We start from the raw sequence: 17,630 nt of genomic DNA, 5'->3' as shown, positions 1-17,630 counted from the left end.
AATGTCGATTTTCTGGACCAGTATAAGGTGCCCTCTTGGTGGTTAAAAGGTTGTCCATTAAATATCCATTGAAATTTTAAAAAGTGTGAAAATCTCGAAAACCAGGCGACTTTTACTAAACCTTAAAGTCGATTTTCTGGACCAGTATAAGGTGCCCTCTTGGTGGATAAAATGTTGTCCATTAATTACCGAGCACCCTGTATATAATAATTAACACTATTCCGTGATAATTAATATGGGACGAAAAACCTTCGTCCATACAGTAATCAAATTTGCCGCCTTTTTTAATTATTTTTTATTAATCATTATTGTATTTTTTTACAGTACAAAATCCTCTACCATTCAACATCGAGGCTAAAATAATTTCTGTATTCTACCTTGATCCTACCTTCATTCCAATTTTATTTGAACTTCATGTAGTTCTGCCTATAATGGAACGAATTTTCTATCCCTCTCTTACGCACGTTATCTACGCTTAAAAAAAGAGATAGCCATAGACAATGACGTCTAGAAAATTCTGTCTACTTTTTGACAGTTCATTATGGAGATTAGAAATATAAGGAGCGAAAGCTTTAAGTATCAGAAGAGAAGTGCACATATAAAAGAAAAGATAGGTGGCGCCTGCAATCGCAGGTGCATAAGGGTTTGACAATCTCTTTGCCTTCTCGGTAGTGATCCCGCCTACGGAGCAAGAGGTCCCGGGTTCAAATCCTGATGAGGCCTTTTTTATTTTTTTCTACTAATATTTTTCTTGAATTATTTTATTTTTTTAATGTCCAAAAATATTTTGTTTTGTTACAACTTTTCGAAATTTCATTCGCAAGACTTACAACATTACCGAAGAATCCTAAGATGGGGCAAACAATGTAAAAGGTCTTAAGTTAACATTTGTATGAATAAAATAATAAATAAACATAAATAAAATACACAAAAAGAAAATTAATGTATAAAAAAAAACAAAAAGCAAAAAGATCGCTGTCAGAATCGAACCCAAGAACATCTGCGTACAGTCAAGTGTAAAAATATGGGTGCGTACAACTTATCAAAAATATGTCCCATAGCACTTTATGTCGGCGGAATAAGGTCTCGGTACATATTTTTGGGCGGATAAAATCGATACGTATTTTTGCACTTGACTGTACCAAGCCAGCGCACTACCACGGGACTACGTCTTGACTTGCTCAGTCTGACGAAATTAGCCTAGAGAAAAGAACGTCTAATGTCATCTCACATCGCTGATCATTAAGCGAGACATGCGCTCCAAGCGGAGAGATTTGTAACTGCAATTACAAGGCCTCAGCCGGTCATTTTTGCGACTGTTGCTGTCTTGCTGTGTACTTCGACTTCGACAGACTTTCCTCCTTATCTCTAGTCTCCCTCCCTGCAGTTCATACTTCATATAAATTCGACCGGCGTGCTGCTCGCATTGCTTGTATTTCGCTTGTGATTCGTCAAGAGCGTTCTTTGATTTAGATTTTATAAAAAATCGCATTGATCATGACTGTAGACGAAGGAGTAGATATCAGTAAGGCGGGAGACCGCGGGGTCCTGAAGAGGATAATTCAAGAGGGCCAAGGCACTGATACAGCCAACGCGGGTTGTCAGGTCACTGTTCACTACACCGGGACGTTACTCGACGGCACCAAGTTCGATTCCAGCAAAGACAGGAACGAGCCCTTCGAGTTCCAGCTTGGGAAAGGTAAAACTACCGTCTATTATAAAGTTAGCTACCACGTGAAACAATTGACATTTCCAGATTAAACGCTAGAAAACGCTTTCCGCTAGCACTTCTAAGAATTCTTTCCATTTTAAAAGTTGTACGAAAAGCCAGGAAAACTCAAGAAATCTAATTAAAATAATTCTCATTTCTCAAATGTTTCGAGATTTTAATTATAACATTTAATATCATGCATATGTATGTGTAATTTATTCTCCACTGAAGTGTTGACTGATATTTTCATGTTAATGACCCTGAAAATGGTTAATTTCGAACTTTGGGTCAGCAGAGTCAACATTTACATCTCAAAACCTATTTATTGTCTTGTGTAACTAAGGTATTTTAGTTACAGGCAAAACAGTACATGAATAGGATATGTAGATTATTTTGCATTGAGATATATTGCGTAATACATAACATAGATTGATTTTTAACAAGCATTAGTTTGTCAAACCATCCATCGTAAATTTAGTCTAATAGGAAAACATAAGTACTGACTTATGTGTTTCTTTATATGTGTTGTTTTAGTACCAAAAACGGTTTAAAAATAAGTTAAGTTAATATTTATAATCTTAATGTAACAACATAAACTACTTTTTTCTTTTTAAATATTGTAATATGTGGGTACCTCTACAAAAAATGCATTAGTTTGATACCTACGCATATTTCTTGTGTACCTTCTGATATTAGGGCCATTTTTTTTAGGGTTGTCCACCCTTTTCTTTTGAATTTGGAAATTTTTATTTGGTCAAAATCACGAGCTCTTTCTTTAGGAGAAAAAAGTGTCCCAGGGTTCTTTTCCCATTCCGTTACCATTTTTTCATACATTTTGTATAGTGGTAACGGAATAGGTTTGAAAAATGTACATTTTTTTTCTCCTATCAGGATCGAAAGACGCGTAAAAAATACCCATGTTACAAAAAAAGTGGGGTGGACAACTTTGAAAAAAAAAATGGCCCATTCTACATATACATTTAAAATAATTTCTATCTTTTACATTGCTATGTTACTCTTGGTCAACAGGACAGGTTATAAAGGCATGGGACATTGGCGTGGCCACAATGAAGAAGGGAGAGGTGTGTGTGCTGACCTGCGCTCCCGAGTACGCCTACGGAGCCGCCGGCAGCCCTCCCAAGATCCCTCCTAACTCCACTCTGCAATTTGAGGTGAGATTATAATGATCTTTTTTGCAACCAAAAACCCACCTGGTAGCCTGCACTCTTCAACTTTGCTCAGATCGACAAGAAGTTGAACTATTTTGAACAGTTGACCGAGGGCTGCCATATTGCTAGCAACTTCCTCGTGAGGGGTGTAGTCAGTGTGGACCCAGCTTGGCAAACAACTTCCTACTATAAATTTTAAATAGATATCATACATTTGAAAGAAAAAAGACAAGGCCCACTGGTGGCTCTTTGACTTATTAAATAGAAATCGAACCAACTACTGCCCATCTTCAGCTTACGCGGCTAACGTCTTCACCACTAGACCACCCGCCCGCCATCCCACCCGCCCGTCTAATGCTTGTAATGTCGTTTGATGCTCTACATCTTTGTATTTTTTCATTAATTAGAAAAATCGAAAAATATGTGTTCAGTATTTTTGGACAATCTAACTGACGGACTAAACAGAATGCCAATTTTTTTATGTAGTCGTCCTTCCTATTATCTGGTGCTTTATTTCGTGCATTGCATAAAATATTTTAAGTATAGGAAACTATCCTATTGGCAGATGTACCTATAGGCAATCTTTATCTATATCAACTGGGAAATCAAAATTTATATTTAAACAGTAAGTAATAAATAGGGTTTACCCATTCATTAACCTCAATTGAAACATTTCAGATTGAAATGATTGACTGGAAAGTGGAGGACCTGAGCCCTAGCAAGAACAAAGGTATCCTGCGTCACATCATTGAGCAGGGTGAAGGCTTCGACAACCCCAATGATGGAGCCCTGGTCACAGGTACACTATTTTACTACCTCGAAACATTCTTATGTTGCGTCAGGAATTCAAAGAACAGTCAAACATTAAAAATTATGTTACTTCGTTCAAGTAATTGCATATTCAATATTAGCGACCCGCCCACATACCACACAGGTTATAATAAAACAAATTACTCTATTGAATATTTTTTTTAGCTTATGCGAACATATCAACAAGACACAGACTCGGCGAAGGATGTGGTTTGTGTATGTAGATATTCAAGCAATAGAGATAATTTTTTACACATTGTGGTTAAAATACAAGCTTTATGATAAATAAATAAAATGATTGTGGCTATATTATATGTAATAATAAGTTACAAACATTTCTCTTTGACTATAGGAAATTCTATACATTCCACCACGGGCCATTCGCCAGCTCAATTAGCGCAAATTTCGGACACGCCTTGATTTAATTAACCCTTCAAGTCCCAGCGACATCATATGATGTCAGTGTACAGAAGATAATGATGTCAGTGTTACAGAAGATAAGATTCTGAGGTTCAAATGCTTGGGACTCGAAGGGTTAACCCTTCAACGGCGTCTCCCTCGCCCACGTCATTGGATAATCATGTAAAAAATCAACAGTGTTTACAGAGTCGGTCAGAGAGGCTATAAAATGAAAAGTGGAAATGTTTTACTAGGGTCGGTAGGGCTTCCTCAGGACTCAGGACAATGTCCTCATTTCATTGTAACTTTGAACAATTCAGACAATATCATACGACACGAACATGATATCTACTTCTACTGTCATTATTTCATTACTTTCCATTCAAAAGTAGGTAACAAAACACTTTATTGTGACTATCATAATATTACATGTAGAGTTTTAGACCCTACGACGACAACAACGTACAAGGGGAAATCTGCAATTTTTTTTGTAGCAGATAGCACCTTGTACGTTGGTGGGTAAGGTGCAATTTTCTGAAAAAAATAATTGCAGGTTGCCCCTTATACGTTGTTGTCGTCGCCTAGTAGTGTGTCATCATAATTAATATCATCATCATCATCATTATTAATGCTAAATATTCTGGTTGGAACACAGAACTTGATTTAGATAGAAGAAACAAGTTCATCTATTTGTATAGGGGCTTAGCGTGTTACATTTTGTACTGAAGTTGTTACTTGCCTGTGATTTTAAATATGTCTGAGGCCCTTGGGTGTTCATAATTTTTGCGATGTTGCAATTAAATATCACGTAACGAGGCATTTATTATGTTTTTGTTGACTTCTAAAAATTGACGCCCGAAAGCTACAAGCTGCTAGTAAAGACGGACAACTCAGTGGATTTACTGAGTTGTTTTGACATGCTAAGTAGATACGTTTGCTTAGATGGGTTGGAATGACGTCCCATGACCAAGTTGCTAGTGATCTAAGTTTGCCAGTTAAATTTAATATAGATTTTTTTTTAAATTATAAATGGGCTTACTTTTGGCCACAGACTAGCCAAAGGCAAAGACGTGGCCTACGATGGAGTGAGCTCGCCCAGATGCCTGTTCACTCTTGATTTTCACGACTTTAGCAAGCAGAAACGAAAGCTTAGACTAAAATCAGAAATGTAGTTCATGTCTTAACTAAGCCAGTATTATTTCCGCTTTTATTTGCATTCTGATATCGCATTACTTACAATATGTTAAACAAATATTAACATTCCAGTGGAGCTCGAAGGCAAGATCCTCCCAGACGGCAAAGTGTTCGACACGCGCACACTCACATTCCCCCTGGGAGAGGGCGCTGATAGCAACGTCTGCGAGGGCGTCGAGAGAGCGCTGGAGAAGTTCCTCAAGGGAGAGAAGTCCCGCCTCACCATACAACCTAAATACGCGTTCAAGTCCGAAGGTATGTATACAAGATGATACTGATCTACTGGCATGTTTGTTTCACCGACCATAGTCGGGCAGCCACTGACATACACCATATGATTGGAGGTAAGGGCGCTAACATCAACTGTGAAGATGTGCAAGCGCGCACTAGAAAAGTAGAATAGTCTCGACTCACCAGGAAGACTAAATACACATACTAAATTCTCACAAGACACTGACTATATCGAGTTGTGGGTGCTGATAGCAACGTCTGCGAGGGCGTCGAAAGAGCGCTGGAGAAGTTCCTCAAGGGAGAGAAGTCTAGGATTACTATACAGCCTAAATACGCGTTCAAGTCCGAAGGTATGTATACATGACTCTGAAATACACACTGATATTTGGAGCATGTCCCGTCCCAACTCTTTATATTTCTTGTGTTGCGATGTCTTTTGTCACGTGTGATGTTTTTGTGCATAGTTCAACACATTGCCTTAGAAAAATATCCTCTTACACCAACCAATATACAGAAAATTCGCGTTTGTACGAGACAACGGCAGACTATTTCATGGAATGCTCCATTTAGCTTGGTCAACGAACGATTCTAGGTGGAATGGCCGAAAGCAGAAAGTTTCACTACGGGATGTTGTTAGGGGTAGTCAGGAGACATACATACTAAAAGTCCTCGGACTTTGGACGTGAGCTCGAAGAGGGGGGGATGAAAAAAGGTCCCATTTTTTGTTTTTTTGCTCATATTTCAAAAACTATGCGTCATACGAAATTTTGGTTTACTACACCTTGAAAGCTTATAAAATTCTCTATAACTTTGATCTAGAAACTTTTTTCTATTCTCAACCATTATCTAGGTATGAGCTCCTAAAAACTGTTAATTTTTTAAAAATCGTTTTCCCCCCCACTTTTTGCTTCATACATTGCTCCATATCTTGAAAAATATTTATCTTAGACAAAAGTTTTCATAAAAAATCTTGTAGATCATTCAAATACCTTTCATAATATGTGTACATATGCTTCTGGGTCATGTACTGTTGAATAATTATACGACTTTAAAACGAAATGAAACAACAAATGTATGTGATAAACGTGTAAAATATGTATTTCATGAACATGATTGTATTACGATGCTGTATAAATTCATTCACACAACAGGTAACAATACAATTAGCTGTACATAAAGGCCTTGTCATACCCACATCTACCACTACTACAATCTGTAGTGCACCGGCAAAATATTAACTTCAGTATTTCTTCCGGAGTAGACGTGTGCGCCGATTATAAAACGATCGGCGGCGGCGTTTGCCAAAAAATCGGCGGCGGCGGCGTATTTTCGGCGTGAAATCGGCGTGACCGTGATTTTATGTTTCTTATATAAAAATCATTTATTTGTTATTATTCTTGAAATATTGATCAATACAGGTGTATTTGTATTACGCATACTTTTATACAAACTATGAGTTAAATAAAATAACACATGGAAATGAATTAACACGGAATAGGAAAAAATACTTTCGAGTAGGTAAAGGTATACGCTAATAATTATCCTTTGCTGGCACAAAACCTTTTTTGATCAATGTTGGCTTGCATTTAAGGATTCCTTCTTTAAATGTTCATGAGCTAAGTGATGATAATGGGAAACTTGTAAATTGGGTCTCTCAATTAAGTTTTCCATTGGCGCTGTAAGAAGATTCATATCATCAACATAACAGCAACTATTTGATTTGCAGAATGTTACTACTACACTACTTCTACTGCTACTGAACGATATTATTATATAGTATAACCCTAAGGGCTACCAGTAATCCAGCATGAATGTAGTCTGAACCGAACATTTAACTTCAACCTTTATGCTTGTATTTGCGAGAAAGCTGCTGAACCATTCGAATAATCTCTTATGATGGAAGCTTCGAAACAAGAACTTTGTGCCAATCGCGATCGTAGGCTGGAGCTACGTATATCAAAGCCTAAGCTCATTTTTTATTATGAGGTTGGGTCTACGCTGAAAAAGAGGATATTGATGACCTCTCAGAAGCATACAACTTCAGCACAATTACAAGAATTCCATCGTTATCACTGTCGAGGAAAAAAGAGCTTTACACGCTGAACTATGCTGGAAATGAACGTCCGGCATATAGCTCTCGGCAATTTGAGTTGGACGCAGACAGTGGTTCTGTTTTTTTCTTCTTGGATCACTGAATAATTTTCCATGTGCTATACGATAAAGGCTTTAAATAATAATAATAATAATAATAATCATACGATACGTGCAGGACATGTTTGCCGAATGCACCTGGATTGGTGGGCAAAAGTAGCAACTGAATGGTTACCGCAGCTTAACCGGGGCAGAGGCAGACGAAAAAAAGAGATACCAGGACGACCTGGACGCATTTTATACTGACTGGCGGGAGCGGGCATCAAACCGTGATGAGTGGGGGAAAGAAGAGGAGGCGTTTTCTCAGCAGTGGGACACATATTAGGCCACTTAAAACACGATACGATCAAAATGAAGTTTGGCACTTGAAACCACAGAGAATGGAATGAAAAGTTTCATTTCCTGCAGAACAAAATTAGGATCATGCGAAGTGAAGCAAACCTGGGTTAGTTTATTAACCACCAAGGTCACGCCGATTTCACGCCGATTTCACGCCGATTAATAATCGGCGGCGGCGGCGTGGCAAAAATCGCCGGCGGCGGCGGCGCGCCAGCGCGGCGCACACGTCTATTCCGGAGCAGCTGGTACTTTGGTTTGTACAGGAATCAGTAAGTTGCTTTCGTTCCGTGCCCATCCCCATTCATCATCCTCCTTGCGTTATCCCGGCATTTGCCACGGCTCATGGGAGCCTGGGGTCCACTTTGACAACTAATCCCAAGATTTGGCGTAGGCACTAGTTTTACGAAAGCGACTGCCATCTGACTTTCCAACCCGAAGGGTAACTAGGACATTGGAATTAGTCCGGTTTCCTCACGATGTTTTCCTTCACCGAAAAGCGACTGGCAAATATCAAATGACATTTCGCACATAAGTTCAGAAAAAAGTCAGTCACTAATTTGTGCTCTGAAAATTGATTCAATGTATTCATTCTTCATCTTCTTCTTCGTCGAAACCTCATGACTGAGGGTCGTGACCACCATAAGTCGCTGTACGTTGCAGTGCTCTCCACTCAGGCCGATCTTTTGCCTTCCTAAAGGATCCCTGGAGCCCACCGCGTGTGACCTTCATGATTGTGCTGAACCAGCGCGTGGGTAATTCGGCTCTTTTACGATGGCCCTCCACTGGTCCGACGATCAACGCCTTCTCAAGGCTGTCAGGATCTGGTCTGGCCAAATGGCCAAAGAAGCCTATAATTCTCTCCCGGCAGATAGCAGAGAGGCGAGGTATTCATTAAGTCTTCTTTGATGAGAAATTTAAACAAAAAGAACAGAAGCCCACCCAAGAAGGCTACCAGCCACCACAGTATCTTATTTCCTTTTCTAATATGTTACTTTCACATCATTGTTTCGTTACCTCTTTCAGGCAACACAGATCTAGGCGTACCCGCCAACACCGCCGTAGAATACGTCGTCAAGCTCACCAACTTCGAAAAAGCCAAGGAGTCCTGGTCCATGGACGGCCCTGAGAAGCTCGAGCAAGCCAAGATCTACAAGGAGAAGGGCACCAACTATTTCAAGGCGGGGAAACACCAGCTGGCTATCAAGATGTACAAGAGAGTTATCTCTTTGCTTGATGGTGAGTATTGTCATAGAACGAATGATGTGAATGTGTAACTTTGGGAGAGCCAAGGGATAAATCTATAGGAAGAAGCTCTAGTAACCTAAGATTTAAAAGAAGGGCATTAACTACTTGAAGGTGGGGAAACACCAGCTATCAAGATGTACAAGAGAGTCATTTTGATTGCTTGATGGTGAGTGTCTTGGGTTATAAATAAGTTTAAAAGCTGAGGAATGTGTACGGCAATGAAGGAGCTAGACCAGAGTGGTGGGCAAACTTTTTTCATTTGGGGCCAACAGTTTAAGGAATTTAAGTGGCGGGCCAGATTTACACCAAAAATGCATTTTTACGTGCTGGCCATGTCACACACATATCACACACTGTTCGAGGGACCGGTGGTGGGCCGGATACAATCCTCTCGCGGGCCGTAGTTGGCCCACCACTGAGCTAGACCAAGTCAACAAATAATATGCTTCAAAGATGCCAACATGAGTCTGACCTCAGTCACAGTTGCACAAACACTCATATTTTAATGTCACACTTATGTTCTCAGACGTCCCAGAAGATAACAGCGTAGAAGACAAACAGAAAGAGCAAGCCAAAGAGCTCCTTCTTTCCGCCCACTTGAACCTAGCCCTCGTGTACCTGAAGGTATCTCCTCCGCACCACTTCGAGTGCCGCGACCACGCTACCAAGGCTCTCGGCTTCGACGCTAATAACGTCAAGGTGAGTTTACGTCAAATAGTTTACCATATTCCACGCTAGATGGCGCTGTACCGCGAATGTCGCTTTCTACATCGCGTGTAAAATTGAATTGTGTGTGGATGAAGAGAAGAGCTAATTTCTGTTGGAAATGTTTTTATTGCTCTTGAAGCATAAGTACCTTCTATGTGGATGCCACATTTAACTGATTCTGTTATGAATGAGTGTTATATGGTAATATCGAGGATAATTAATATAAGATTTACAATCTTCATACTAAGAATCGTACCTCCATCTTTAGCGCCACTATACTATAATAACTACACTGATGATGCCTGCAATATTTATTTTTTTTAATTTAGGGGTACGCTTTTTTGTATGAGTTTTGTTAGTCCAGTATTGTGGTCCTCGGTAATATGTAGAGCATGTGCAGGGGCTGTTCCGGCGCGGGCAGGCGCTGCTGGGGCTGGGCGAGGCGGAGCAGGCGCTGCAGGACTTCCAGCACGTCGTGGAGGCCGAGCCGCAGAATAAGGTGAGCGACACATGCATTCAATTTCATTATCTATACATATAGGGGCCGTTTTATAACCCCCGACGAAAAACGACGGGGTGTTATAAGTTTGACGTGTCTGTCTGTGTGTGTGTCTGTCTGTGGCATCGTAGCTCCCGAATGGATGAACCGATTTAGATTTAGTTTTTTTTTTTTTTTTCTGAAAGCTGAGTTAGTAGGGAGTGTTCTTAGCCATGTTTCATGAAAATCAGCCCACTATGACGCGGTCGGGGGTTTTTTCAAAATTTTAATTTTGTGGTTAGGTTATAAAGCTTAGAGTACAACATTGCTCATCATAAGGACGCTCTAACTGTATAAGATACGATCAAAAATAAAATAAATATTGTCCTTATGATTAGCAACAATCTGACATCTTTTATTTATAAATGTCACATACTTAACAGTAAACACTAATAGCCAATTTTACTTTAAAAAAAATATTTTTTAAGATTATTTAAATTTTGTTGCATGATATATAAAAAATTACACATTACAATTAGGAAAACATCGTGAGGAAACCGGACTAATCCCAATAAGGCCTAGTTTCCCTTCGGGTTGGAAGGTCAGATGGCAGTCGCTTTCGTAACACTAGTGCCTTCGCCAAATCTTGGGGCTAGTTATCAAAGCGGACCCCAGGCTCCCATGAGCCGTGGCAAATGCCGGGATAACGCCAGGAGGATGGTATATAAAAAAATACAAATGTATATTAATCATAATAAATGTCCTAACATGCACCAATTGGAAAGCTAGTCATAATTATAAACCCCTCAGCCACATTTGTCAATTAAGTGTAATTAACATATATATTTATTGTTACTTAACAATTTTTCAACCCAAAGTTCTTTTTATTCCAGGCTGCCGCGAACCAAATAGCAGTATGCAAACAGACAATCCAAAAACAGAAGCAGAAGGAGAAGAAGCTGTACGCCAACATGTTTGACAAGTTCGCCAAACACGACACGGAGGTAACAGGTCCGCGCTCTTACTAGCTTTCAATAATCAACGTCATTAACCATATCGTCACTACTTTAAAAAAATCTCGTATCTCACGTAGGCTTGTGCCGTTTCGTTCGTTGATCGGAGCGCTCCGATCTCGTTCAATCGCTCCCACGAACTAGTTCGCTCTTTTAGGTCTTTTGCTCATTTAGTTCAGCCAGACCAGCGACCACTGCGGTCGGAAAGATCAGAATGAATGGGACCGAATAGTGGCAAAATGACACGAATAGTCCACAGATAGTAACATTTCGGGCCAAAAGGTTGTAAGTAACCGAAATTCAATATGAAAACTTGACTTTTTTTGTTGCTCTGCTAAGTAGCTCTCGCTCTCGGTCGGCGCAGTCACACACTCGTTCTCGATCCAAACCGTTCGCGCTCGCCGATCCTATACTGAACTAAATGAGCAAAGACCGATTCTCAGAGCACGGAAAGATTCAGTTCATTTTGGTCATTGATGGGATTTTATTCCTAACAGTTCATAGTTCGTGAACGACAAGCCTCACGCTGCTCCTCAAAGTTAAAACGCAGTAAGTCTATATGCATTCCACACATACTACAATTTTCTTTTCATTGACAGACGAAGATACAAGTTTTTTTAAAAGTAGTGACGATATTTTCCATCATTCTTTTATCATTTAGTTTATAGATATCTTCGTATTAAAATCTATCTTTGTTTAATGTTGAAATTGTAGCACCGCTCACAATCTCTACTTAGCCTCGAGGTTGATTGGTAGAGAATGCTTTAAAGCGTTAAGTGCTCCTTTTTGTACTGCAAGATTTTTCTTTTGTGCAATAAAGATAAGTAAATAAATCTAGAATTAATAAAATCTCTAATTGATGAAACTGAGATATTTTGAATGACACGATTTATATTTATTTTCGTAAAGGTTCCATTACGTAGAAATTAGTTGTTATTTATTTATTGTCGACATTTAGAAGTAGCTCGTTTGAAAGCTTTTAGCGCCATTTTAGTTATAAGACTTATTATAAGCACTATTTTTCATGTTAGTACTTCAAGATTCAAGTACAACTAGCGACATCTGTTGCCTACAGAATAGGCTAGTTTCCTATTAGTCAAATCAGCTTCTTTTTAAGAACCGTCAAAACGATTTGCTAATGTGGAATTACTATGAAATACTGAGGAGTGATGTCACGGTTCACGGTCAATTCATTTTATATCTTTCTCTTTGACTTATTAAATAGAAATCATGTCTAAACACAACTATTCTCCATATTTTTCTTCTAATTATGTGGTGCTTTATTTCGTGCACTGCATAAAATATTTTATTTTAAGAGCGCTTTCAAAAAATCTGCTTGCTCGCATTTCGACGCCGGCGGCGCTGGCGTACGCCTGTGTGCAGACGCACACTATAACCAGAAGCATAACGATTGTAGCCTGCGGTACAGACATAGCGTGCGATCCTCTTCGAACAAACCTTACGTGCGGCTAGAGCGAAAGGGATAGCATTCATGGTCGGTACCGCCACGCCGTCAGTGGCGTTGCGGACTAACCATTATTGATACTTGCGTAAAAACACCACCATATATATTACATATTTGCATACATGATTTCGTGCATAAATACTTGACCTTTTAGTTTAATTATTAAACTTATCACAGTTTTTTTTATTAAAACGTGTGTAGCCTTGCAAGAAATAAATTAAAAAACTTTTATAATATAATAAATTGTGTATATAATATTGTCTTCTGTCACCGTGATAGTTACTCATGAAATAAATTTATGGAATCAGATTATATCGCGTATAATGAATATAATCCGTTTTCTTAGTTTTATTTTATTTTGTATATGATATGTTTTCTAGGTTCTTTTCGGTGAAGGAAAACATCGTGAGGAAACCGGACTTATTCCAATAAGGTCTAGTTTACCCTTTGGGTTGAAAGGTCAGATGGCAGTCGCTTTCGTAAAAACTAGTGCCTACGCCAAATCTTGGGATTAGTTGTCAAAGTGGACCGCAGGCTCCCATGAGCCGTGGCAAATGCCGGGATAACGCAAGGAAGATGATGATGTTTTCTAGGGTCAGAGTGGGGCCTGTAACGAAGGCGAAGAATTGAACTCTAGGCTATTCTCCTTAAGCCGTTTTCACACTATCCGATCCGATATCGGATGTCAGAAGCATTTCAATAGAAAAAATCCAAGATGGCGCCTGTAATGTATGGGATATCGGTCCGACATCCGATATCGGATCGGATAATGTGAAAACGCACTTATACTGATCAACATTTGTTCGGCGACTTTTAAAAATAACTTGTATTTTGATTTTTATCACCCTTGAAAGTTTTTTCTAAGAGGTAATGTATTGCGAATTCTGTTAAGTCTAAAGTGTGACAGACAACGTCAATGACAACAATAATGGCGTACATTGAAGCTAATATTTATTTTGTATGAAAAATTAAAAATTTAAAGACTTCATAATTTTTAAAAGTCACTGAATAAATGTTGATCAGTATAAGGAGAATAGCCTACAGTTCAATTCTTCGCCTTTGTTACAGGCCCCACTCTGTATATAATGGAACTAAGATCGGTTTTCTTTAATTTTAAGTAGTTTTTTTTTATATTTAAAATGTAAGAGTTTTGACTTTTGAATGATTCACGGTTATTTTCATTAGACTTATATTCACGGTCTATATCCCGGTCAATATAAGTTTAATATTTAAAATGTGTTTTTAGGGTTTCGTAGTCAACTAGGAACCCTTATAGTTTCGCCATGTCTGTCTGTCTGTCCCTCCGTCCGTCCGTCCGTCCGCGGATAATCTCAGTGACCGTTAGAACTAGAGAGCTGAAATTTGGTACCAATATGTATATCAGTCACGCCGACAAAGTGCAAAAATAAAAAGTGGAAAAAATGTTTTATTAGGGTACCCCCCTACACGTACCTAAAGTAGGGAGTGATTTTTTTTTCATTTCAACCCTAATGTATGATTTATTGTTGAATAGGTATTTAAAAATGAATTACTGAAATCGTTTTTTGATAATATTAATATTTTCGGGAATAATCGCTCCTAAAGAAAAAAAAAGTGTGTCCCCCCCCCCCCCCTCTAACTTTTTAACCATATATTTAAAAAATATTTAAAAATCACAAAAGTAGAACTTTATAAACTTTCTAGGAAAACTGTATTGAACTTGATAGGTTCTGTAGTTTTTGAAAAATATGGAAAACTACGGAAGAGCCGAGCGGCTATTTACCAACGCGGCTTTAAAAACCGGCCGAGAGCGTGTCGGGCCACGCTCAGTGTAGGCACTGAGCGTGACCCGACACGCTCTCGGCCGGTTTTTAAATATTATGTTGTTTTAATTGCATGGAGCACAGGAAGGTCCACATCTATGTATTGGTTTTTTGTAAGGAAATACAACTCTACGCTACGCCTACCTGCTTTAGTTGACTGTTGACACACTGAGACAGTGGATGCGCCAGAGTATAAAAGAGTGATTACCATCTCTTGGCAAAGATCTTGTTGAGACGAATCAAACGAACCCAAACACGACGTGGTTTCAAGACCTGGTCGTGGAATACTCTTGACTACCTTCCAGCTTCATCATCAGATCCTGGGTACCATCTCTTGTCAAAGATCTTGTTGAGACGAATCAAACGAGCCCAAACACAGAAGAGTTTCAAGACCTGGTTGTTGAATACTCTTGACTACCTTCCGGCTTCACCATCAGATCCTGGGTACCATCTCTTGTCAAAGATCTTGTTGAGACGAACCAAACGAGCCCAAACACGGAGTGGTTTCAAGACCTGGTTGATGAATTCTCTTGACTACCTTCCAGCTTCATCATCAGATCCTGGGTACCATCTCTTGTCAAAGATCTTGTTGAGACGAACCAAACGAGCCCAAACACGAAATGGTTTCAAGACCTGGTTGATGAGAACTCATGACTACCTTCCGGCTTCATCATCAGATCCTGGGTACCATCACCTCTTGTCAAAGATCTTGTTGAGGCAAATCAAACGAGCCCAAACACGAAATGGTTTCAAGACCTGGTTGATGAGAACTCATGACTACCTTCCGGCTTCATCATCAGATCCTGGGTACCATCACCTCTTGTCAAAGATCTTGTTGAGGCAAATCAAACGAGCCCAAACACGAAATGGTTTCAAGACCTATTGTCAAAGATTTTGTTGAGACGAGTCAGTAACCTCAAATGATATTCAATAATAAATAATACTTACTAAAAATATTAGTCAAGTTAATTAGTTAGTTACCAAAGTCGTCAACCCAAGGATCAAAGTTTTCGGTCGCAGTATACATGCAACAGTACAGCCAAACACGCACACAAGTGCGGTTTTGGACACGGCGGGTGCCGCACACAATGACAAAATAACTTCGCGATCGTCGAGCCGCGTGCGGAGCGGACTAACATACGTCCTGCCTCTACAAGCTCTGCCGCGGTACTGACATCGCAAGCGCGCGTAACCGGTAATAAGGAGGCATTTTTAAAAAATCGTCAAAAATATTAAATTGCAATTAATAGAATACTTTTGCATAAAATCTGCTTGAGTAAGCGTTGCAGATTATTTTTATATTAAAACTACTTCAAAAACACGTAAGTTTTCGAAGAAATTGACACTTATTCTGAGGTGATTTCTGAAACAAATTGGATTCATCATATCCTCATTTACTCTATTCTAAAGCCTTATAACAAAGAAGTAGTCTCAGATGATTGTAGTACAGGATATACATAATACAAATTTACCACTTGAAGCATTCAAAACTATCCAAATTTTACAAATTAGACGGACTAAGTCAGCACTTTTCGCGGGTTTTCCTAAACATGCACCAGAAAAAAAATCATAATTAATTAAGTGAGTTAGTTTTTAAAAATCCAGTCTCACAACATGTAAGTTAAGAAGATGTCCTAATCGAATCCTGAACTTAATAAGTCTTTTAGATGACGGAAAGTGTAACATTTTGCCGACTAAAACTATCAATTTTACATTATTACGACGTTTTCGTTGAATGCCCTCTTAAGTATAGGAAACTAGCCTATTGTACCGCCGTAGTTCTGCCATTCGTCGCTAGATGGCGCTAGTAGTCCCTGTTTGCTCGATATAATTTATTTTTAATAACCAAAAAAAGTTGCCACACTTTTATTGTCAACTTATTTAGCACTTCCATACATATTGACTCAGGTCTGGCTCAGTCGGTAGTGACCCTGCCTGCTGAGCCGTGGTCCTGGGTTCGAATCCCGGTAAGGGCATTTATTTGTGTGATGAGCACAGATATTTGTTCCTGAGTCATGGATGTTTTCTATGTATATAAGTATGTATTTATCTATTTAAGTATGTATATCGTCGCTTAGCACCCCATAGTACAAGCTTTGCTTAGTTTGGGGCTAAGTTGATCTGTGTAAGGTGTCCCCCAATATTTATTTATTTATTTATGTTGACGACGGTCTTTACGGGATCTTATCCTGAAGTTTCGTAATTTTTTTTGCATGATTTCTCACGTATTTTTGTAATTTCCAGCTGGAGAAGATAAAAGCTAAAGCGGAGGTGGACGTGATCGGGTCCGCGGTGGGCGAGTGGGGCGCGGGCGAGGGCGAGTGGACGGACGAGCAGCGCACGCGCGCGCCCACGCACTTCGAGCGCGAGAACCCCAACATACTCATGCTCGACAAGGACGGCCAGTTCCAGAACATGTAGTCTACACGCCGCGTAGCTCAGCCACGGCAGCGGTGAGCGGCGGCCATGCATTGGAGCGAGACACAGCGATGGGACTTTTCATTCGCACGTATGGCTGCCGCTCACCGCTGTCGCGCTTAGACCAATGTCGTGGCCGGGCCGTAAGGGTCGCATGTAGGTTGTGACGGTTCACTTCTATTGCCGAATAACCAAACGTACCACGCCACGAGACCGATTTTTGAATATCGAACGTACCGAGGAAGCGTTTTTTGAATTTCAAACGCACGGATTCGCCGTTCGACAGTCTGTAGAAAACGACGGAATACTATTAAAAAAAAAACTGCTCGTAATTCCAAATCTAGTGACAATCGTTTTCGTATGTGAGAATTTCACGAAGTCGATTGATTGACATTCAAAAATCGTCTCTAATGTTGTGCCGGCCGTGGTGACGAAAAACATCAATTATGTATACAAAACGCGAGAATTTTAAAAGTGTAATACTTTTACATTCCTAC

At 39.5% G+C, this 17,630-nt stretch overlaps 1 protein-coding gene across 2 annotated transcripts; it reads left to right on the top strand.

The window, feature by feature from the left end:
* The first annotated feature begins 1,408 nt into the window (after window positions 1–1,408).
* LOC125241338 (FK506-binding protein 59) lies at window positions 1,409–17,564 on the top strand. Of its 2 annotated transcripts, none has more exons than XM_048149760.1 (9): window positions 1,409–1,699; window positions 2,741–2,883; window positions 3,559–3,679; window positions 5,356–5,538; window positions 9,028–9,240; window positions 9,776–9,948; window positions 10,358–10,456; window positions 11,329–11,439; window positions 16,960–17,564. In XM_048149760.1, the coding sequence occupies exons 1-9, from the start codon at window positions 1,498–1,500 to the stop codon at window positions 17,134–17,136; spliced, it is 1,422 nt and encodes a 473-aa protein (XP_048005717.1). In that variant the 5' UTR covers window positions 1,409–1,497; the 3' UTR covers window positions 17,137–17,564. The 2 variants fall into 2 exon arrangements, with proteins under 2 accessions (XP_048005717.1, XP_048005724.1); XM_048149767.1 differs by having other exon boundaries at window positions 11,329–11,446; window positions 16,960–17,113.
* The last annotated feature ends 66 nt before the right edge of the window (window positions 17,565–17,630 follow it).

The sequence above is a fragment of the Leguminivora glycinivorella genome, chromosome 2 (assembly GCF_023078275.1).
Source record: "Leguminivora glycinivorella isolate SPB_JAAS2020 chromosome 2, LegGlyc_1.1, whole genome shotgun sequence".
Taxonomy (NCBI): Eukaryota; Metazoa; Arthropoda; class Insecta; order Lepidoptera; family Tortricidae; genus Leguminivora; species Leguminivora glycinivorella.
This window is presented reverse-complemented; position numbering and strand designations above follow the sequence as displayed.